Raw genomic sequence first — 25,494 nt, forward strand, 5'->3', positions numbered from 1 at the left:
GTTAATATTGATTATTTTAATAAACTAGCTGTCCCGGCAAACGTTGTTTTGCTATATAAATATTTTTTGGTATGAAAAATAGATGTTGGCCGATTCTCAGACCTACTCAATATGCTCATAAAATTTCATGAGAATCGGTCAAGCCGTTTCGGAGGAGTATGGCAACGAAAACTGTGACACGAGAATTTTATATTTTATTAGATAGAGTCTGGCCAACGAAAGCTAAACCAAGCATTTATTTTGACTGGCAACACTATTCTGCCAGTCGATGGTTTGCGGTTGCACGATTTCATGATCTTGATACTTGGTCATAATTATTATTTTATACTCTTATGATCTTTTAATTTTTCATACTAGACATGTTATTTATTTTAATAAATGGTATTTTTATTGAAAATCTTCACGAAGATTCGGATGAGAAACAGGAAGTTTCCACCATAACATTTACCACCACACGATATCAATTATGCGCAAAAAAGTAGCGTCAGTGGTGCATAGAGTTCGAGAAAGCCGGAATAGTGTCCCAGTGAAGATGATAGCGGAGAGAATTGACTCTGCAGACTGCACTCCTTCGCAGACTCACTGAGCTACATGTCAGGGTAGCAAGATAAGCTGCATTATAATTGTTATTATAATTAGATTGTAACAAAACATTCCTTAATATGGACTTTTTTGATAATAAATTATTTTTATTTTATTTTTATTGTGACCTACTTACCCATCGAATATTCTATTCTCTCGTTAATACCGATTAGACATAAAAACACAAATAAAACACAATTATTTTACGTGCACTTTTTCCACTATATTCATTTATTATTATTACAAATTTTAGCTAAAAACACGACCGGTCTCGAAACAATAGGGATGATGACAAGGTCAAAGATTAGCAAATTTTGTTAATAAAATAAAGAAACCACGGTAAAAAATAAGTGTTCCCAAAATTTCAGCTTGATAGCATTTGTATTTTTTTGTTATGCGCCTTCAAAGTTGGATATTCAAGTCGAATTTTTTTTCAATTAAATTTCTTAATATTTGTATACAATTCGATAACTTATGCAATTAAAAGCAACTTTTGTTATGAAACCACTTTCATAAACGCAATATTTTATATACCTGTCGAACAAAGTTGCCTCCTGGTGCGTACAAACTACGAAAGACTGACGTCATACTTTCGTAGCACTTTGTATGGAGCGTTTCGGGCAGGTCTTTTTTATGAGATATTTGAATTGTCATATCTTGGTGAATTTTTAAGTTATCAGAGTCATTCTTTCAACGATGTTTCTATTTTTTTAAGGGTCTTTCAATAAGAAAAAAAATAGTCATCATGCCTATTCTACTAGGCTTAATTTTAGGCTTAGTTAGCAATATATTTTCTAAGTCAGTATAGGCTATATAATATATGTTAGACTTTTCTTTAATAGGTGCATAATTTTTTGCACATTGGAGTAATACAATATCTAGCATCAGCAGAAAACGATCTAAATCTTTTTTTCCTACTACATTATGTGATGCCATATAAATAATTTTTAAATTTGCCGCGGTTCGCTTGGTTCAGCTTTCGTTAGCCAGACTCTAATACCTGCCATTCACAAGTCACATCTCACGCGGGCGCGGCACGCCGCGCGGCCGCCGCACGCCATGAGTCATGACATGAAAACACACGATTGCTATGTTGAAAAAAAGTAAAACTGTCAAAATAATTTTGTCATGTGATTTGTCCACTGGATTTGTCACTGATAAATAGAATACTAGTGTATTATTACTTATTATTTATTATTTAAATATTACTAGTAATCTGCAAAGAGAATGTCATATACTCAATGAATAAGGAAACAGAGTCAATGCATATCATAGATAAAGTATTATAGATGCATATACTACGTAACAAGAGGTCGGACTTAGAAGAAAAAAAAATAACATTTTTTTTTAAAATTGAAACTAAAGTTAAAATTTTTAAGTACAAAACCTTCCACTCTAAACATACCAAATATTAAAAAAAAAGAAATGAGCTCAAATAAATAATTTATTTCAATAAAAAATATTGTTCATAGCTAAATAAACACAAAACAATAAAACAGTTATAATCCACAAGGTTAAGGCAACAAATCCGTCCACTGCGTACGCTCCGATTCCGATCCAGTGGATGCGCATCTTTATACATACACACATAAGTATTATTACTTTGTTTTGTTACAACCTGTACACACTTATGGTTGCCTGGTAGAGACTGCTTCCAGCAGTAAGGCCGCCAATTCAAACTATTTCTGTTTTTGTAACATGTGTAAATTGATCTGTTTTGTTTGTTTGAATAAAGAGTTTTTTTTTATTTATTTATTACACACGACAGCTGAAATCTATCGCGTGGGCTCAGGCCAGCTGTATACCACCTCGCTTGATCAGAGGATTTTCCCTTAGTGGCCGCACCTCTCATAATCCCATACCTACCTTCTCCTCCTAAAATCTCCTTAACAACCATTGCCTGCAGACTAAAATGTTGCAAACTAGTACAGGGACCTAAAAATCTGAAATTAATGAAAAGTTTTTCATTTACTACATTTCCATACATAAATTATTATAGTTAATAACCTTCAGGGCCTGATTAACCCTTAGGCTAATTAGGCTGCAGCCTAGAGTGCGAGGATCGGGGGGGCGCTAAATTCGTGTCTTCGCAATTCACATGCACTTATCTAGCATCATTGCATCTACTCTACAAATTTCAACTAGACCGAGACAAAACATTAAAATTAAATGCGCTTGAGAGTCCCAAAGTTCAAAAGTTCAAAAATTGTAACACACCTAGCGGGGCACATCTTCATAATTAGCTAAATTAGCCTAGGGCGGTCAGAACTTATGATCAGTCGCTGATAACCTTAACGTGCAATTAATTACTACAATAAATCAATAGACACATTTCAATATTTTCGAAATTAACTGAATACATACTGATACATTATAATATTTTCCATGAAATAATAATCTATCTTTTTCATATTATTATAGTTTAAGTTGTAAATTATTATACAAAATAAATATGCAAATAATCACTATGACATACTTTGTATTAGAACACGGTATGACATAGTTATGTTTTGCTTCAATTTATCAATTTACGGTTATATTTACATTTTACAATGGCTTACCTTTCGTTTTTCAATAATTAATCCACTAATTTCGAGTTTTTGAAAGAGTTGCTACAAAATAATTTTCACTAACTGAAAATCGAACATTAAGTTTTAAACTTCTTCTTCGTCTTTTTTATCAACCAATCACAGTCGATCTTGCTTAAAAATTGTACAGATTATCCAACTTACTTTAGTTGCTACGTTTAAATTTGGAACCCAATTTTTTTTGTTCGAAAGTTTCACCCACGTGTTTGTTACTGTCAGGCCGCAGGCGCCAAAAGTAGTGTCGATCCATAATTCAAAACAGAAAATTGCAGACAGAAAAGCATTAATTGAAGGGAAGTTATTTTAATTTTGTAAAGCGTTAACTAGATTTATTTCATTATGTTATTTAAAATACAAGATAATCAAGACAGTGACAACAAAGAGGCAGAGTTTGATAGGCATGTTACTGAATATACTGATTGTTCGAAGCGATTTTATGAAGTATCCCGAGACTTTTCAAAACAGTATGCTCACATTTACTCTGCCCGGCTAAATACATTTAGAAATATCTTAACTCCTATCACGAGAAAGAAATGGTCAAATAAATATAAGGTCCTAAAGTTGTGTGATTTGCGTGAGAAAAACATAGATTGCATCGTCATTGGAACGTTATTTAAGCTTCAAGAGTTGAAACCAAGTATTTTGAAAGAGCTTTCAGACCAATTGGAAGTTATACCACAACCGGCAAGGTCTGATATATTTAGATATTTTTTTAAGTAACTGACAGAGTTTAATGAACGTTTTTAAGAAACTACCTTCTAACTTTAATTTTCAGGAAGCATTTCGTTCATGACAGCGATACTCTAGTTTTAGAAGATGAACTTCAAAGGATAAAATTAAAAGGAGACTGCATCAATGTGCACAAAGTTGTAACAGGCATTGTAGCTGCTGTTTTAGGTACCTACTATTTATTTTCCCAACCTCTGTGGCTCAGTGATGAGCGCGTTGGTAGCTCAAGCCGGGGGTCGCGGGTCAAATCCCACCGACGGCACAAAAAGTTTTCAATGTTCCCGGGTCTGGATGTGTATTAAATATATGTATGATATAATAAAAATCTTAAATATATGTATAGTATAAAAGTATTAAATACATTTCCATTGTCTGGTACCTGTAACACAAGTCTTTTAGGTACTTAGCACAGGGCCAGACTGACGTGGTGTGAAGCATCCATAGATATTATTATTATTATTTGCTAACTTCTATTTTCAACTTGAGTGCTTTCAATATGATATTGAAATAATATAGGAATTCCCAATATGTAATCAACAAAAATATTTTTTAGGTTCAGAAGATGAAGATGGTATTTTCACAGTAAAAGATGTTTGCTGGGCCGGATGTAATATTCAAAAGCCTTTACCTACTCTTGATGAAGACAGGTATTTAAGATATTATAATGATAACTAGCTATTTGACCAAGCTTTGCTCGGTAAAAACATTAATAAAATGACATTTTCTAAAAATGATACTTAGCTAGATCAAATGATCGCCCTCAAAACCCCCTATATACTAAATTTCATGAAAATCGTTGGAGCCGATTCTGAGATTCCAATTATATATATATACAAGAATTGCTAGTTTAAAGATATACTAGCTATTAGACCGAGCTTTGCTTGGTATTCAATAAAACACGAATAAAATGACATTTCCTAAAAATGATTCCTAGCTAGATCAATTTATGGCCCCCGAATCCCCCTATATACTAAATTTCATGAAAATTGTTGGAGCTGATTCTGAGATTCCAATTATACAGGTGTAATAAAAATAAGTGATAATACTTAAGGGTGTGTATGTGTTCCTTGTAAAGAGTTTACTGTGAAAGTAGTAGCGCTGAAAGACCAAATTTTTTTTCACTTTTGTATGGGGAAACTTGTGACGCTCGAGTGAGACACAATAGAATAACAATAGATTTCCAAGAATCCATGATCGAAGGAATAATGATTGACTGATGTATTCGAGGTTTCTTCTTGATAATAATTATTATTTATTTTCGGTTACAGATATTTAGTTCTAGTATCTGGTCTCAATTTAGCATCTAAATCAGGTAATCATTTGTTCTCCATAAACCTATTCCTGGAGTGGCTACATGGGTTTTGTGGGACACAACAATATCAAAAGGAATTATCTAATGTTGTAAGAGTTATTATAGCAGGTAATTTTTTTTTATAAGAAAAACTTACCTATGTAAATAAAATAAATTTAATTTTAAAATATTGTATTTTAAAATTAAAATAGAAAATATTATTCCTAAGTTATCGTGGGTGGAATATTAAGGACACAAATTAACAATAGTTGTTTTCTATAAGTAATGTCAAACCATTAGTTTCAATGGATAAAAGTTACTTATGTTCTAGCCACAGGAAAATTTTAATACTAACTTGATATTATTATCTTATCAATTAATTAAGTAATAATAATAATCTTTGTGCCAAAGTTTATATCTCATTCATTATTTTAATCTTCTTAAAACATTAATGAAGTCTTTTATTTTTGTTATTTTAACCATGCTTATAACAGCTTCTTATCATCTACTCGTTAACGTCTTATCACACAATAATAAGGTGTACATTGGACATTAAACTATGGCAAAAGAACTTAAAATTTTCATAAGATGTAGTTAAATAACCCTATTACTGTTCCATCTCTTTTGGGCGATTTTTATGTCTATTTTGGAAACTGCAGCTCTAAATACTAATTTTGTGCTATTTAGTAGTAATTTTCATTATCTTGAATCAACAATTTCTGATTTTTAGGTGGAACATATGCAAATTACTCTGATGAGAGTAATTTAAATGAGTCCGATGTTATAGCAGCAGCGAAAGATGTAGATTCCTTTGCGGCAGCTATCAGTGCAGTCTCACCACTAGACCTGATGCCTGGATGCAAAGATCCAAGTGGGGTGATGCTGCCCCAAAAACCATTCCATTATTGTAAGAATATTTTCTTATTTAACTGATAATATTTTAAAATTTAAAGACTTTCATTGTAATGTTGGAATTGAATAAAATTCAGGACTTCACTCATAAAAATTTTTTTGTAAATTTTCACAACCACATTTTTATGCTACTCAGGTAAAAAAGTTAAAAAGTTTTTGTTTTTTTGCAGGTTTATTTCCAAAAGCAGTGGAGTACAAATCTTTCAATCGGGTTTCAAACCCTTATGAGTGTAACATTGGTGGTAAGTATTTAATGTATTTACATGAAATTACCTTATAATTGAAAGATTTTGGACGTTTTCTGGGATTTCATTGTATAGGCGCATACATTAGCCTTTGAAAGATTTGCTTACTTTGCTCAGCCTGGTTATTGGTATAATATCAAGTTATTCTAGCTTAATAAAAAATTAATAGTAAAAAAATTATGTAGGTTTTCCATGCTTGGGTACGTCTGGGGAGTCTATCAAGGACATCATGAGATACAGTAAACTGGACAATCACTTGGATGTGATGAAGAAAACCCTACAGTGGAGGCACATTGCACCCACTTGCCCAGACACCGTTTCTTCCACACCCTGCTTGGACACTGATCCTTTCACTATATACAACTGCCCTGCAATATACTTCTGCGGCAATTGTAAAGAATTTGCTACAGATACTTTCAAAGGTTGGTCAAAGAAGCATTTTCTTTGTGGAGCATTATAATATCTATAAAAATTTAATGTTTAGATATCAGAATGTGTGAAATCTATAAACAGTTTATAAATTGATTGTCTTTAATTTTCAGGTGAAGATGGACAAACAGTAAGACTGGTTTGTGTTCCAGACTTTTGTGATACAAATACCATTGCATTGATAAACTTGAAAAACTTGGAATGTTATAGCATGTTATTCAAATAAAGATTGAGAATCAGGCACAGTTTACTGAATCAGGTTTCATTCTTCGATTACTAAACTTGGGTTGCACCAGAGGCGTGGTTAAAGTTAAAGTTATGGTTATAGTAAGGCAAATTTAACTTTAATTTTAACCTTTGCCCGGATAAATTGACAGATGACAGCTGATCCAACAAGGTTATAAATGCACGTGGGCGGGGGCGCTGCTGGTAAAGGAGAACTGTCAAAAATGGCGGTTTTTGTATCATGACAGCGTTAGTTCCTTTTTTCGCCACATGCATTTAAAACCTTGTCGAGCTCAATGGTTATGGATAAATAATATTTAACCATAACCATTGATGGCGTCCATTTTTAACTTTAACCAAAGATTTGACATTTTGCATTGTAGTTAAAGTTAGTTGGTTTATACAACCCAGTCAATAATAAATAATATTTTTAGTGCAAAAACACCGTTTCTAAGAAATGGCAGCACCAACAACTTGTCACTGTCAATGTCAATCCCTCCCCCCTAAAATGCCTATTACTCATCATGCCCCAGAAGTAAAAAAGCGTGTATTTTGTTTCTCCTGTGTAATTTTATTACCAAGATGAGTTTCTAAGTAACTAATTTGTGCGTTTGCACACCAAGTGTGCCTGTAAAGTTCATCAAAATGTTGTAAGTACCTTTCGAGTATATACTTAAAAAATATTACCATAAAATCGGCAAAATTCCGATGCCATAATTAGCGTCTCTCGCTTTCACTCCGGGATTTTATGTCTGGACGAAGTAATAACTATTGTAGAGATGTGTAGTTGCGAACATAATAGTATGTTTTGTTTTTGATGACTAATACTAATTGCAAATGCTTACAATTCTATGGAATCTTCTACGATTGTGGAATTACATGCAGTGTTGCAATTTGATGACTACGTTAGAGACGCTCAATGTTCCGTAAGCGTTTTACCATGGATGTATGATTATTGGACATGGTGTATCTTTTTCAAATCAAAATGAAACTAAAAGCAATAAAAAAATTGGTTTCCAGTGCCTTATGTGCTTGTTACTCTCATAGTAAGGAGCATGTTGTAACTGTATGTAACTACTTACTTCAATGCTTAATACCAAATAGTACTCATAGTTTAAGTTTATAATATTTGTTTTTAGAGGTTTTTTTCATATATAGGTTATCACTATATTTTCACATAATCATAATAAAACTCAATCACTGTGAAAGTCCATAGGGCTAGAAAATGCATTTTAAATCTTTAACCAGGTATAGATTTCATCAGTCGTTTTTGGAAAAGTAATCAATTTAATATCAATATAAAGAGAATGGCATAAATGTGTACGATGTACATATTCAGAATATTATATTTATTTGACACAATGTCTTATACATGTATATTTATTATGATGATATTTTTTGTAGGGTTTTCATATTTCTTAAATGAAAATATTTATTCTAGTCTTATTACAGTACAGTAATGATTTAAACTCACCGGCTTAAAAGATTAAAGTTTTAATAATAAGGTTTCTTAGGAGTTAATAATAAATACGATATGGATGTTTAAGAGGAGTCCACAATGTTCTTTTTTCCATACAAATGTTGTCCCCTGTTTCTGAATAATGGTTATCATTTTTCATGGAGGCAACAGGGCATGAGTTATCATTTTTTTACTGAATATCTACGGTCACTAATACAATGTCCCTATGTTTTCTTTTTTTTCATAATTTAATTATCAAATAAGATATGAACATTCAAAAACCAAAAAAAATGGCCAGATTTTCCGCCGTGTTCAAACTTCAAACATCCAGAAAACAGATTTGGCTAGATTATACAAAAAAAAAACAGGAACACAGCTCAAGCCTTTCTTTAATCTTTAATGAAAAAAGTACTTAAGTTTTGGAGAAAGAATCAGGGGACAACGAATCATTGATTTTCTGCAGTTGTCTCTATCGCTTTCTGCGGTATAGGCTTGAGGTAAGGGAGACAGCTATATTACACATACTTTTTTTTTCATTTCTCTAGCCCCTGGTGTATCCTCTTAAGCTTTATTGAGTATTAAACAAATCTGTTTCAGTTTGTTATTGCAATCTGGTCCCAATAATGTAATGTTAATCCAATTCAAAGAAAAAAGTAATTAAGAAATTTAAAAAACCCCCGCTAAACAACTTTAAAAAGTAATGAAATAATATTTACTGCCTTTAAGTTCAAATATTTCCCAACTTCTGTAAAGTAATATTTTAGTCCAAAATTGTTGTCACGGTGTGTCGGGGTACCGCCAAGTAAACTACAACCTACAATCGCTAAGTCACTGATTGTCTCGATTCGGTTTGCTGTCTGTGATGGATCCTTAAACTATGATGATAAGTGAAAACAAACATCTACATTAGCTCATTAGTAGGGTGTACACTTGTACAGTGTACAATGTAGTAGTTTTAGACCCAATTTCACCAACCTCTGTATGTTAAATCCTAACAAGGCATTACTTAACGGACCTTGGAAAATTAAACAGACTGTTAAAATACTTATGTCCCACAGTAAAAATTTAACAGCGGATTAGTAAATGCAATGTTAAGTGAACAACGAGTGAACAACTATCAATTCGTTCATTCTTGTTATAAGGCGATGAAATTGCAATGTACAAGATTAATACGACATGTTTGCTGCAATGTGTCACTTTCTTCCATAGTAGTATAATAGTAGATAATGCGACCAAATTAAAATATCACTGATCGCATACATTTGTTACGCTATAATAGTTCTTCTTAATTTACCAGTTTAATAATTATTATCTGTCAAAGCTGAAAACATGAATCATTTTATACTCAAAAGTCAAAACAGATTCTTTTATTGATATTGCATATTATTGTCTTTGAAAGTTGTTATTTTGACTCATATAACAGCCTGTTAAATATTTAACGGACCTCCATAGCAGGAATTAAATTTAACACCATTTTGGTGATTTAACATGACATTAGGGCATGGTGGAACGCTCGATAGCTCTAACAGGCCGTTAACTGATTTAACAAGCCATTATTTATTTAATATTGCTTGATGAAACTGGGTCTTAAGTTCTGAGTGTTTCAGAACATTCTCATCCCTTCAAACTTTTTTTAAGCATTTTGTGCTATAGAATTGGTCAAATTCAAGGTTAATTTGCTAAGACAAGAAACCACTTTTACCTGTCTCAAATCACTATGTTGTAAACATTCTAATGACATGAATTGTGTCGTAACAATATGTAAGTCGCCAGTCGCTAGCACTGCTGATGGCAAGGTCTGCTTACCACTTTAAAACTTACTGTAATAGTAATAAGATTGAAAAGGAATATACTGTGATTGTCCTTGTTTTTGAAGGGCTTTATTACAGAAAATACTCCACAATTACTGCCTGGGCAGTAGAGACTTGAGATTGATTTTAGTTGAATTAGGCAGAGATGTAGAGTATACCAAGGGGGAGGATAGTCTTCTTTTTATCGCGGGAAACTGTACTGTTGCCATGTAATGCTCTTTGTACATTGTACTGCTAATACTAGCTCGTTTTGATATGACATTTATGTACAAAATCAGTTAAATTTAACATTAGTATAAGTATCACGTATTTGTTTCGGTTACTACCCACCGTTAGGACGTTTACGAGAATCGGTATGGCATTAAAGAAGTAAAAAACACTGTTAGCAGCCCAATTTATTAATACGAATAGGTACACCGTAATCCGTATAGACAGCGGCCTTGGAACGCCGGTTTCCTAGGGGGCAGCAGATTTTGTACATGGGCCGGGGGAAACAGTGGCCATAAAAATTTAATCTGACATTTACCGGTTGTGCTCAGCGGGGCTAAAATGGTCACATTAAGCAATTCCTCTTAATCAATTCAGCAAACTGTGACCTGTAGAGTGTACAAAAAACGTTCCCATGCCAAATGTGAACCTGACCATTTAAACTAAAATGCGTCCATAATAAATTATAGTTTTATGATTTTGGTAACATTGTGTACCCTTGTTTTAAGAATTATTAGTCGTTTATTATACTTCACACAATTTCTTGACAGCAATGTTAACATAATATGGCATGTGAGACTCAAATGGTACTTCACTTTCTCAGAACCTAAATCTTTCAATACTATATCAAAAGACAGGAATTTTTGTATTCGAATTTAAGCAAATTCAACACAAGCAGAGTTGCATTTTGATATTTTAGAAATATGAATCATATTATGATTCATATCATGATTCTTCAAAGCGACCATTTTAGCCTTACTGTGCTTGCTACTGAGGCACTATTTCGAATTCAAAAAGTTAAGAGCGCATATGACCCTAACTTGACTACATACTTTAACCTATATCTCAAAATTTGTAAGGTCTAGAAAACTGATTTTTTGACACAAGTAACTTCAGTTCATGAAGATTAAATGCTCAAGACGAAAACACGATTACTCAAAAAATGCTCGATAGTTTCTTTTTTACAAAAAACCTTGTTTTAGACACATTTTTGCTTGGATCTTCGAAGTTTGCTGTCTTTTCTTTTATATTTTTTAATATCTAAAAAGGTATTGATAAAACCTAAATTTGCTCAAAACACTTTTTTCATAATCATTATAGTTCGTCTTTTATTCAAGTAAAACTAACTCGGCGATGATTCCGCGCCGTCCTTTTTCACCTGGCATATGAAAGACGGGCGTGAGTGTGAAGAGAGAAGGACGATGTTAGATTTTTAGAGTCAGGTGAGCTCTTAACATCCTCATGGTTAAAAGTGCCAAAAACTCAACTCACCCCTATGGTCATGCTAAACATTGTCTGGGGGCACGGGAGTGCCCCCGCTAAGATGAGCCAAGCGAAGCGCGCAAGGGCACTACCTACCTTTTCTCGAAACGTTCCGTCGTATTTTTGAACCCTCGTAACTTTGGTTTGGATAATGCCGGGAATAATTGCGGCAAGACTAGCAGTTCGTATGGTCTTTAGAATTCCTTAAATAAACCTGATTCTAGTATACTTGCGTAGAAATCAAAATACTTGTGTAAAAGTGTAAAGAAATCTTAATTTAGTGTAATAAGTCATTTAACAGTAAGATGTGAAATTTCAGTGTGAGAACCGATTTTTCATTTTTAGAAATAAACTATCTTAGTCTTACCCCACCTTACCTTATTACTTAAGTTAATGATTTGTTAATGGTAGAAAAATTTTGTGTTGTGATCGGTGTGTGATCTGTGTGGTCTTCTAATCTAATCTAAAAGTCTAATCATGGGCTTGGTTTGTCCGATAACATTTGCCCAGACAACTTTTATCGTATTTTCGCCATTTACCTTCATCCTGGATATCAAGGTCAGGCAGACACACTTTGGGTGGCCGAACAGTAATCATTTTCAATTAATCAAAATTAGGTGCACGGTCCACAATAATTTATGTTTAGCGTATTTCCTTACTCTATTTCCTTATTTTTTAATTCTCCGAGCACGGACGTAAAAAAAACCGAGGTCTATAATTGCTACTTCTTGCCGCCAAGACCATTATTGGGATGCTGTTTTAATTTATAGACTGAACACGAGTACTGACAGTGCTCATAATAATTAAGTGTGACGTGTCAATTGAGTGTGAACGTAATAATTAAAAAAATCTGATGTTAAACTACATATTACTTGAGAGGCTGTTTCTTATGGTGTGGTCAAAGCTGTCAAAGACTACTAAGTAATTAATATAATCAAAGGTTCTTAAGATACTGGGAGCGTAACAGCCAAGATTGTTATTGAGTTGGAGATTGAGAGCGGTATATTAATACGGGTATAACAATGTATGGCACATTGTTATACCCGTATTAATATACCGCTGACGCTGAATATACGATGCCATATAATCGCAAACTGGGTTTTGTTTCATAGTAGCGTCTTATGTCGATTGTCGGCATCACTCAATAAATTGCTGATCCCAATTAAAACTTATAACGTTGATCTAAATACATCGCTCTATGACTCTATCACGAGTTATATAATTGACGTTGATACGAGTTAAATATCATTAAAGTATTCTTAGTAATATAGACACTAATGTAAAATGTTTTGTATCAAATAAATAAATAAATAAAACTTTATTGTCACTAATTAAATACAAATTTAGAAAGGAACACAAATATTATAATAGCACCAAGGTTTACAAATTAAAGTGCGCAACCCCTACACTAAGAACACTTGTGTTGTAGGGGTTGACTAAAATTCTTAAGGGTACATACAAAATAATATTATCTAGAAAAGACAAATATAATTCAATAATCAGACGTTTATAAATTGTTAATTAAGACGTGTCTTTGTGTGTGTGTGTGCGTGCGTGCTTGCGTGCGTGCGTGCGTGTGTGTTTGCTTTAGTTCCTTAATAGTTACATATTAATTGCGAATAATATTAATCCCAGTAAATAGGTCCTAAGATTTCTATTATGACCTATTTACTGGGAATTGGGATTAATATTATTAGACGCGTCTGAAAGCGCCCTAACTACTTAACTTTTAGGAAAAGCAAAAGTACGACCAATATGCCAATTGCCAAGTTGAATGCCATGAAAACTGCATAAGTAAAGAGTCTGAATGTAATCTGAGTAGATTAATAACACAAAGATATTGTATTGTCATTTGTCCTATCTTTTATGAATATGGTTCACGAAACGCAGTAAAAAACAACTAATTAACAAATTTAATACTCAATGTTTTTCCTTGTAGGCTTCCATATACGTACGTGTTGTGAAAACGTGTAGAAGCATGTGAATTGCGATCATGCAATTGTGCTGACCTGCGAATCGACTTTTTAGGGTTTCGTACCCAAAGGGTAAAAACGGGAGCTTATTACTAAGGCTTCGTTTTCTGTCCGTCTGTCTGTCTCCAGGCTGTAACTCAAGAACGGTAATAGCTATAAAGTTGAAATTTTCACAGTTTATGTATATCTGTTGCCGCTATAAAAAAATCAATTAAGTATTCAATTTGATTACCAGATTTTTTTTGAAACACCGAAGGAAGTAGGTCCTGAGCTAATACTGACAAACATATTTTCCTCATTTGTATGATTTGTTACGCACTTCTGGTCATCACCCTCATCATCACCATCCAGGATCAGGTCAGGGATTATTTTAGGCATCTCTGGGCTCTTAAAATATCTTGTCTACCGATTCATTCTCGTCACAAAACGGTGCATAGTTTCGAAGGCTAGGCTCGCAAAAAGTCTTTTATCTTCAGAAACCTTCCAGCCTCCAGCCTATTTCACTATCAATATTAATTTTAAAAATAGAAAAATTAAAAAAAAAAACGATTCTAAACAATGTAATATTGTTATTAAGAAAAAATTTTGTTTCTAAAAATCATAATATTTTCAAGAGCATAAAGTTAAGAAAAAAATTTTTTAAAACTATCGAAATAGTCCATTTGTTTATACATTTTTTATGAACAAATGGTGGATTTTTTTTTAGTTAATACATGTGTCTTTCATTGATATAAAAACAATTATGTGATGATACAAGTGACAGCAGTCTTGATAACCTGGCGATATTTCGGCGCGAGTTTGCCAATCTCGTCACTGAGCTTCGCGGCTGTCGCCAAGAGATGGCGCTGCTGAGAGAGACCATTACGGACTTGTCCTCGCGGCTGAACAGCGCCGAAAAGAGACTGGATGCGATGGAGCAGGGCAGCGTCGGCGGTACGGGCGCTGATAAAATAATTGAACTTGAGAGCAGCGTGGCCGAGCTGAAACTCGACCTTAACGACCGGGATCAAGACGCGCTTCTTGCGGATCTGGACATCGGACACTTGCTAGAGGAGAAAGGCGAAAACGTGACACACACGGTCACGGTGCTTGCGTCTCGGCTGGGTGTGATGCTGGAAGGTCGGGACGTGGTGTTCGCTGAGCGCGTAGGAGTGCCCCCTGCAGAGGGCGGTCGCCCTCGCCGTGTGGTGGTGCGCCTTGCACGCCGTGATCTCCGGGACGAACTGCTCAAGGCGGCCCGTGTTCGTCGTGGCCTCGCTTCGGACGGTGGGGCGCGTGTCTTTGTCAACGAGAGGCTCACACGTCACAATCGATTGTTGTACCGCCGGGTGCGCGAGGCATGTAATGCAAAGAAATGGCGTCACTCGTGGACCAGGCGTGGCCGCGTCTATGCTCGACAATCTGATGGAGGGCCAGTTCATCACTTTCGCACCGAGTCAGATATTTTTCGTGTCTTTGGGTCTATGTAACTCTGTAATAAAAGATTTGTTTTACTTAATAGTTATATTCTCTAGAATAAGTCTACAATATGTGTGTTGCTGTTTCACTAGTTATAATGGATCTGATACTGGGAAATGGATGCTTACATTCTATAAAAAATTTACTTATTTTATAAGGTGTACAATCAAAATTTTACATAAAATATATAAATATCCTATTATTTTTTATATTTATTATTTAATCATACAAACTATTACTAATTATAACATAATATTATGTGAAATATTAGTTCCTATTCTATACACAGATTTCTTCACATTTTATATCACACTAGTTACCTTTATTGATATTATTTATTTAATTTATACATATTATATTGAACAATTTCTTTTCTTTACTTTTTTTTAATTTTGCTAACATCAATACTTTAAATGGTTAACAAACAAAAGAAACTTTTTACAGTAGGGTTTTTTAATGCAGGGTCTTTAGGAACTAGACATGACGAGTTTACTGTCATGATGGAACGTCTGTCAGTTGACATTATGGCTATAAATGAGACCTGGCTTAGAGAAGGTGAAGATGGAAAGGCACCTACCGTTCATGGATACAAATTAAAACACCTTCCACGACCCATCAACATCCGCGGTGGTCGTGGTGGAGGGGTTGGCTTTTATATTAGACAAGGTGTTAATGCACGACTGATCACCACTCCAGAGACACCATCTGTAGAGCAAATGTGGCTGAGTCTTAAAATTAATCAGTTTAAAATTGCAGTTGGGACAGCATACCGGCCACCCTGGATGGACGTTAATCTTTTTATTGATGCATTGACTTCATCTTGGTGTTCTTTAGCCACTTTTGACTTCATCATTTTAACAGGGGACTTTAATATCAACATGCTATTACCTGCTGATAACAGAACAAAATTACTGACACAATTTCTGGATTCTCTGCACATCAACCAAGCTGTTACGGAGCCCACACACTTTACAGAGCATTCGGAAACACTGATTGACGTGGTTTGTACTAATACGGCTGTGCGTTCTGTCTCAGTCAACCACATTTCTGACTTAGGCAATCACGCAGTAGTCACAGCAGAGTTCAACTTTAAGAAGTCCAAACAAACACCTTTTGTGACTTCCTTCAGACCATTCAAGGACATTTTGTTAGATGCTTTTAGCTGTGACTTAGACAGTATAGATTGGTCATATATACAAAACATGAATGATGTCAATGCAATGGTCACTGAATTTAACAGACTAGTTATCTCTCTTTTTGACCTTTATGCCCCAGTCAAAAGGGTCACAATAAAAAAACAATCCCCCCTTTGGCTGACTGATACTGTGAGACAAATGATGGCGCTCAGAGACAAGAGTTTTTCCAAATGGAAAATTACTAAAAACATTGCTCACAGAAAAACATATAAAGATCTAAAATCCCTAGTAAAATCGGCTATTCATTCTGAAAAATGTGCGTATTTTAGTAAAAATATTAATCAAAACATAAATAAACCAAAAATTCTATGGAAAATTATTAAAAATAATTTGAATCTATCCAAACCCCATGAATCTTTTTTACCTGACTCCTGTAATGATCCCAATGCCCTGAATCAACATTTTCTTAATGTACCTGGTAATTCCTCTGATTGTTTATCCTTAATGGCCCATTATCAGTCATGCACACTAGGTGCCAGATTTAATTTCTCCCCTGTTTCAGAAAGTACTGTTTTAAAAATAATACAAGGTCTCAAATCAAATTCCATTGGTGTTGACAATATATCTCTACAGATGTTGACCCTGACCTTACCTAACACCCTAAGTGTCATTACTAACATAGTTAATAAATCAATACTAACCTCTACCTTCCCCGCTAGCTGGAAAACAGCTTTGATAAACCTATACCTAAGAAACCCAACCCTACTTCCCCCGGTGAACTCCGGCCCATCAGTATCTTACCCTGCCTCTCAAAAATAGTGGAGAAAGCTGTATATAACCAGGTTATTAATTATCTTGAGGCAAATGGAATTCTACCTAAATTTCAATCTGGTTTTAGACGGAAGCACAGTACAATCACAGCTCTTCTGGATGTGATAGACAATATTATTTCTGCTCAAGATCTAGGCATGGGTACCATCTTAGTTTTACTAGACTATTCCAGGGCGTTCGATACTGTTAATATACCACTTCTTCTCTCAAAACTGTTTTATTATGGTTACGAACCAGAGCCTCCCAGTATCACAACACAACACAGGACTTCAGCATTCCGTGGCTCGTTTAAGTACGCTGCCTCCCGCTGTTGGAATAATCTTCCACCTCCTTTTAGGGCGCTGAAATCAAAAAACTCATTCAGTCGTCACTATAGAACTCACCTGCTTAAGACTCAAAAAGAAAATATAACATACCTGAGGTTTATGCACCACGATCTGCAACTAAGGTTATCGGACGGCGCGGGCAGTACGAACTTTCCTTTTCGTTGTGCGTGTTTAGTGATTATGTTTGTCCAGTGTCCACCCATTACTGTTCCAATTTCTCATTCTTGTGTTGTAAATAGTTAATATTAGACCAAACTAGATTTAAAATAACAAATTAAAAGCCACGTCACAATCGATAAAATTATCCATGTGTTTTTCCCACCATAGATTATATTATTATATTATGCCTTTCTTGTCAAACTATTTTTTTTTCTCTTTTGTATTTTAATTGGCAATAATCTTAGTTCTTATGCTTGTACACCTGTCACGTATCTATATACCAAAAGAAAAATTTTGAAAATTCGTCACCACCACCACCACCACGAATTTTCAAAATTTTTCTTTTGGTATATATACCAAAAGAAAAATTTTGAAAATTCGTTAACAAACGGTGGAGTAATCGTTGAACATTAAAAAAACCATAGACATAATATATACTGTCGTAAAGACCACCTGACAACTCGAAAATGCGTGACCATTTTTGATCTGTCAATGTGTGCGTGTGCTAGTGATGTATATTTTACTATCGATAGTATAGTATTTTGCTATCGATAGTTTAGGTAAAATAACTCGAACGGGAGTTATTTTACCTGAGTTTCTATAAGAAATAAATAATATGCAACTTTGATAGATTTGTATTTCAAATTAGGTATCATAAATTTTAATTGGCAAAAAAAAGTGACGATTGAAAAGTAGATAAACATTTTCTTTTGGAATGATTTTTCAATCGTCGGATATGTTATGACATGAGGTTCTTATAGGGGTAAATAATTTACACTTAACACATTATAAAGTTACTTATTTATTACTCAGGTAAAATCTATCTGGTAAGTCAGTCCTTACATTGAAAGTAAACGTTGAAAGTAAACAACACACATAGTATATTATATTTTATTCTTAAATTAAATACATATTATAAAATATCATAACATTTTATTACAATTATTTTGAACCGACTTCCAAACAGGAGGAGTCTAGACGTTCGCCTGTGGATATATTTTTATGTATGTTCAACGATTACTCCGCCGTTTATGAACCGATTTTCAAATTTTTTCTTTTGCTGTACATTGTATTGTTCCGAGTAGGTATCATGTTCACAAAAGTGGTGGTCTGGTGATGGAAACAATGAGAAATCGAAGTGACTCCTTGATATTCAAATGGGAACATATGGTCCCAGAAAACGTTCAAAATCTTTCGATTAATAAATTTAAAAAAGTAGTCAAAGAACGTTTTGTGCCAAAGCCAAAATGATTTCATAATTGATGGCATATCTTGGGAGTAGAATGCTGAATGACTGCTTGCAAGGCTACTTCTACATGACTTACAATTATTATGTATCTATCTATGTTTATATTGTATACTTTTTAGTTTCAGCATTGTAAATTTTGTTTTAAAAGATTATTTTTTTTCTCACTTTTTTTGGTAAAAAGTGGGCGTGCGAGTTTCTTACGCCGGTTCTTCTCGTCGGCTTAGTTACCGAACCGGTGATAGGCACCATGTATTCTGAAAATATATTTTATTTTAGATTTGTTCAGAAATAAACAAGTAAACTTCTTGGAAATAAAGCAATTTTGATTTTGATTTTTTAAAACACCAACTGTAAGTATAGAAAACGTTAAGGACAGCTAAAATGAGTAAAATTATTATTTTTAAACAAAAAATTAAAACCGACTTCCAAGGCAATGACAATAGTAATATTATACTTAAATGAACTAAAAAGTATTAAATAATTCTTATTCTGTACTCAGTATTAATTCTGTTCTCAATCTTCATTATTTTGCAATCGGTACCAGCTAACCTAATCGCCAGTTCTCTGACAGAATAGGTATAACAGCAACTTATATACTTAGGACTGGTACCGACTTCAAAATTATGAAGATTGAGTACAGAATAAGGATTATTTAATACTTTTTAGTTCATATAAGTATAATCTTAAATGAACTAAAAAGCATTAATTGCTTATAATTGCTTATTTTTAATTATTGCTTCAGTAACAAGTGCAACAGTATGTCAAACTTATTGGCACAAATAAAGTTGGGATAGCTCCTTTAACCAAAATAGTATTTATTCTAATTTTTCTTTAAAAATTTTCAATGAAATGTTTGCCTACATATTGTTGAATTTTTCTTGGGATTCCAACCAACACGCCCAATTAATTTCAGCCATTTTCCTCTTATTAGAGGATCTTGAGGGAATCTGTAAAAAAGATATATAAATATAAACCTTCCTCTAGTATAATTACTATAATATAGAGTCACTCTATATTATAGTAGTTATATTATATTAGCTATATTATACTATACTATATTATATTAGTTAAAATAAGATAATATGTCCTTTTTAGTCCGGCCGCACATTTTCCGAATTTCTGATCACAAAAATTCGGACGCCCCGCCCCGCTCATACATTTTGACACGTCAGAAATTCTTTTAGTATTATGGGTCTACAACAAAATGTATGAACAGAGTGCGTTCCGCCGGGCGTCCGAATTTTTCTGATCAGAAATTTCGGATAATGTGCGGCCGGGCTTAAGGTGATAAATATAAAGGTAAATGATTTTTATTTTAGATTTATGTTATTGTAAAATATCGATAAGCATATCGATAAATTTGATTCAAGCACTAGCGTATATGTAAGAAATTTTGATGAAAAATTTTTCTTCAAAATTTGTGTAATATAGGAACAATAGTACCTTTAGTTACGCAAAATATGAAAGTAAAAGGGAGGATTCACAATATTTTATTTGAAATAGAGAACTAAAGACCAGAATATAGCAAAAATAAACACATCGTAGCAATTAGGACATGAAGATTAATTACGGGTGAAATGTATATTTTTCAGGATTATTCCTATGATTTACACTGCAATCACTCACAGCACAAGTTATTATTGTTATATATAATAGTATTTGTTGAAAATAACATACGATTTAAATAATAAATTGCAAATACCGAAAGGGCATAAAAACGATTGACGACTTTTGACGACCTGTCAAATAAAAGTTGTTACAATTTTCATTAGACTGCCTCTCTCTTTTCATCTTGTTATAATTCCATAAAGGATTTTCTTCTCTCTCGCACTCTTTGTTGGTCTTTAGCATTATATTATGTCTATGAAAAAAACGGATATAACACTTCCCCCATTTTGAAAGTCGGTTAAAATTGTGGCCTATGTGTTATTCTGATGTATAAGCTATATTATTGTAATTGTAGTTTTTGCGTGAAAGAGTAACAAACATTCATACATCCAAACAAACTTTCGCCTTTATAATATTAGTAGGAAGTAGGATGTTTAAGGGCTCCACGAAGTGAACAATTTTTACGGAAATTATTTAACCATTTTTTTAATGTACAATGAGGACGGAAGTTGAAAAAAATTTCGTTAGTTAACATTTGACTAATTTATTGAAAAATTAACTTTAAGTTAAATTTCCAACGGGAGCAAATTCTTTAATGTGTTCGGAATAAGTACACCATAAGTTTTTAAAATGTTTAAATTAATATTTCAAATATTTCGCGGTCCGAAATTCGACCTTTCGCGGTCCGCACACGGACCGATTTCCGAGCCCTGGTAATTAGTAAATAATATTATATTAGTCTAATATTCTCTATTTCATATTTTCAAAGCAGGTACTAACGCCTCTAGTCCACCGACGCCGCGAACTGCGAAACAGCAGCGTACCGATTTACTGTCTCATCCGCCACACGACATTGTGTAATATTGCATCTCGCTCTATTGCTGTTTCGTAGTGGTTCCGCAGAGTTTTCGCATTTCGCAGCGTCGCGTCGGTGGACTAGAGGCGTAAAATAATTATATATTATGTAACATAAGTATTTAAGTTCTGCTAATTTATTAGAACAATTGAGATGAATATTATATTATTATGCTTTGGCGAAAAACATGACGCATCGCTTCGACTCGGCCCCAGTGTGAGTTGAGCCTTCAAATCTTAACATCTGTAGCTCATATTAATTAGGTAAGTACTTATTATGTTTTGTATGTATGTTTCAATAACTTTTTTCTCAATTTCAGTGCCAAGATGGCGTCTCTCACGGACATCCGCTCCCCTCGACCACAACCATCATCATCCACGGATTACGACCAACACCGATCGCTCGCTACTGCTTTGGTAAGAATTTACAACTTCATGTTATTATGTACTTAAATATCGGTTCATGTAATCTTTCTATAGTGGATGTACTATCAGAGAAGTTGATTCATAGGGAGATTCCCAGCCGACAGGTCACAATTAACATTGAATTGACATGATCCGACCAAATGACGTTGGTCTATCAACTGCCTAAGAATCAATTTCCTCGATGGTTCCTACCTACGATTCTGGCTGAATAGCAAGACTGATGGCGTCTAGGCAAACACAGGCTATGTCACCGATTACCATTTACTAAACTTTTTTAGAACACAATAGATTACTAAACAGGAGCGTAGCTACCACCGTATCTGCCGTCAAATTATACAAGCGCTAAGTTACCCTCTGACGTTACAGGAATCGATACCAATAAATTTTTATACGGGGCCCTAGTCCCTACCAAAACGCGCTACACTTCTGAGCATAAATAAATACTATGTACTTAGGTACTATATTTTTATAAAAATTGTGTTTATATTCACTATTTGAAATATAATTATTAAGTATCTTAAAAAGTTTAAGGGCCTATTTCTGATAAAATGCCGATAGGCTATCCACAACTTTTTTGACAGATTCTCCATACTCTATATAAGTATCTATCTAAGTAAAGTAAAAAGTAAAAACAGATTTTGCAACAAGACAATATAATAATTTTAACTCCACTATAATATATAATATATAAAATTCTCGTGTCATAGTTTTCGTTGCCATACTCCTCCGAAACGGCTTGACCGATTCTCATGAAATTTTGTGAGCATGTTGAGTAGGTCTGAGAATCGGCCAACATCTATTTTTCATACAAAAAAAAATATATATGGCAAAACAACGTTTGCCGGGACAGCTAGTAATATATAATAAATTAAACAATGCTTTAAATATCATAAATAAGACGAACAGACACATTAAATTAAAAGTCAAAGAATATCTTATTTCTTTAAGCTACAATGAGTAGAAAAACTAATAGAGCCGCTAAAACTATAGTCTAAATATTTATTTATATACACACTCACACAAACACACAAACACACAAACACACACACACACACACACACACACACACACACACACACAACACACATACACAAACACAGACACACACCCAACTATGAATATATAAATGTACAAAATATTGTTTTGTTTAAAAATTTATATTGTAAGTTATTTTTTATTTTTGTCCTAGCTCTTTCTTTAAAAGCTCAGTATTAGATTATATAGAATAAGAGTCTTGTAGTAGATATAGAAGAAGAGTCTTGTAGTATTTTAGATTAGTATGTACTTTTACTTCACTTATAAGTTTCTTTATTTCCCTTGTAGATGTGGAAGAGGGATGCTGCCTGATACAGGCTAAGCCAGTATAGGTTGCTTCCATCACTGTACTTTTACTGTAACTTTTGTTAATGAAATAAAGATTAACTATAATTATTTATTATTTATCTGTCAAGTTAAGTGGTGGATAGCCTATCCGGCACTTATCAGGAAGTGGTGGAACAGGCCCTAAGTTTGTTCCTACTTCCTACACAGCCTGGTTTATCTTAAGCTTAGATCTGGTAAATGTGATAACAAGTAACAACAACCAAATAGTAAAGGAAAGTGGAAAAATATTTTACTCACTTTAATTTTATTCAAGTAGCCTAAGTCTCATTAAACATCAAAGCTAGTTTTCTTCCGGTATTTCAAATAATGATAATATTGCGATAGCGTAATCGTACTGTGAAGTGAAGCGAGACTAATAATTCGAAGCATAACTGTCGTATGGCTTTACAGTTATGTAATGGCGGCTCTCGACATAGGCGAACGCGTTGGCCAACGCGTCTGCAGACGCGTTGGCCCAATGTGTAGAACGGGCGTTCGCGCGTTGGCCGTAGGTATTTAGACGTTGGCCAACGCGCGAACGCCCGTTCTACACATTGGGCCAACGCGTCTGCAGACGCGTTGGCCAACGCGTTCGCCTATGTCGAGAGCCGCCATAATATACAGTAACCGTCAGTTTGCATATTATGATCCGATGAAAATATCTCGAGACTCGGCTGGCAATTACCGGTATGTCGCCATCAAATTGAGTCTCAAGATATCTTAGTAAGTACTGTGCCGTATGCCGTATGCGGAGCTCAGAAGTCAGAACTAACGATTGAAAGAGCTGCAATAATAACAATTGGCAAGTTACAACAATGATGATTGTGTTGAAACTAGCACTATGGGAGCAGAATATGAAATAATATTATGCTCTTACGAGTATACATTACTTTTTTGTTTAGATGTATGTTATTTTTTATGCCTTTCGGCGTAGAATGCATCTAGATTCTAGGTATTTTTGCGCACGAAATAAAGCTAATGAAGCCAAAAATTACAATTAAGAATAGAAGACATTTACTTGGGACAAGACATCTTGTCCCATGTAATATTAAAGTTAGATTTAAGTTATACATTACTTTTTTGTTTAGATGTATGTTATTTTTATGCCTTTCGGCGTATAATTCATCTAGATACTAGGTATTTTTAATTCGCGCACGAAATAAAGCTAATGAAGCCAAAAGTTACAATTAAGAATAGAAGACATTTACTTGGGACAAGACAACTTGTCCCATGTAATATTAAAGTTAGATTTAAGTAGCTTTGTCATATAAAATAGATTCTAAATGTAAATATCACCTACTCGTGAGAACCTCTAATTGGCTTTATGTTACCTAGTTACACTGCTAATTGTACTTTAAACAAGCTGTTGGTTTTCCTATTAATTAAATAAATAAATAAATAAGACATTTTTTAAAAGTACTCTCTACCTTTACAGTGTAAATAGTACAATGTACAGCCTACAGGTAGTAACTCAATAAATGAACAAACCCCTTTGGTGTTCTTATTAGGCTATTATAGCTATATGCACATTTTACTATATTTATATGATTATTAGTTATTAGTAACAATAATAATATCAAAGTTTATATGTAAGGAATCGGAATGTTGATGATTTTCACTTTTACCCACAAATATCTCTTAAAGGATTTTGAAATTAGGTTTACAGTGCTATATTACTGCGCTTACATAGCACAAGCCACAAGTAATATTTATGATGACTTTTTTATACTATCCTAACTGAATATGTACTATAAAATTTCCAGATTAATCCTGCTTACACCATCGACAACAATGAGTGCGAGCAAGTGGATATGGCCGTCGGCTTCGGCCGACAACCTTCTTACTGATAAGGAATGTTCTATGCTGCTCGAGGAGTTTGACAACGATGAAGGTTGGTATTGTAGACCTGTATAAGCCTTAACTTAATTTCATTTTAAACTAGCTGTTGCCCGCGACTTCGTCCGCGTGGACTTCAGTTTATAGCACGCGATGTCAACAAAATTGGTGTCAAAAGCTTTTATAAAAAAAACCCTGGTATCCCTTAAATCAAAACAGCTGTGCAGTGTGCACATAATATTTCATTTTTTTAAATTAAACTTTATATATTATGCCAAATTTTAAAGCTTATTAAGCCCCCCAATTACACAACTTTACCCATAAACTATTTATCATTGATAGGTTTAAGGTTACGTCACTGTATAATACCTACTATACTTAAATAAGTTAGTTTATGGCGTCTACCTTTCTGATTTTGATCTATCAATGTGCGCTTGACGCTGACTTCCACAGTAAAGGGTGTCACACACAGAGCAGGTAATGTAAAGATGTTCAATGCAGGGCTTCGTAACGTTATCGAATACCCGAAAAAAT

The 25,494-nt window shown here is 33.9% G+C and overlaps 3 protein-coding genes across 3 annotated transcripts in view; 2 read left to right on the plus strand and 1 right to left on the minus strand.

Moving 5' to 3' along the window:
* The first annotated feature begins 3,418 nt into the window (after positions 1-3,418).
* Positions 3,419-7,017, plus strand: LOC121739242 (DNA polymerase delta subunit 2). Its single transcript, XM_042131600.1, has 8 exons — positions 3,419-3,859; positions 3,946-4,067; positions 4,453-4,546; positions 5,168-5,319; positions 5,921-6,097; positions 6,273-6,344; positions 6,533-6,769; positions 6,890-7,017. Exons 1-8 carry the CDS (start codon positions 3,510-3,512, stop codon positions 7,000-7,002), a joined length of 1,317 nt encoding a protein of 438 aa, XP_041987534.1. The 5' UTR covers positions 3,419-3,509; the 3' UTR covers positions 7,003-7,017.
* A 484-nt stretch (positions 7,018-7,501) lies between these two features.
* LOC121738584 (activating transcription factor of chaperone) overlaps positions 7,502-25,494 on the plus strand; it is a 53,916-nt gene continuing 35,923 nt past the window's right edge. Inside the window, exons 1-3 of the mRNA XM_042130744.1 lie at positions 7,502-7,651; positions 21,657-21,753; positions 24,888-25,015. Of these exons, the coding sequence (XP_041986678.1) occupies positions 24,916-25,015 (100 nt within the window). The 5' untranslated portion in view covers positions 7,502-7,651; positions 21,657-21,753; positions 24,888-24,915. The remainder of the gene's footprint in view (positions 7,652-21,656; positions 21,754-24,887; positions 25,016-25,494) is intronic.
* LOC121738585 lies at positions 14,473-17,391 on the minus strand. Its single transcript, XM_042130746.1, has 2 exons — positions 17,374-17,391; positions 14,473-15,185 (listed from the first exon to the last, which is right to left on the minus strand). Exon 2 carries the CDS (start codon positions 15,133-15,135, stop codon positions 14,761-14,763), a length of 375 nt encoding a protein of 124 aa, XP_041986680.1. The 5' UTR covers positions 15,136-15,185; positions 17,374-17,391; the 3' UTR covers positions 14,473-14,760.

This window comes from Aricia agestis, chromosome Z (genome assembly GCF_905147365.1).
Source record: "Aricia agestis chromosome Z, ilAriAges1.1, whole genome shotgun sequence".
Lineage (NCBI taxonomy): Eukaryota > Metazoa > Arthropoda > Insecta > Lepidoptera > Lycaenidae > Aricia > Aricia agestis.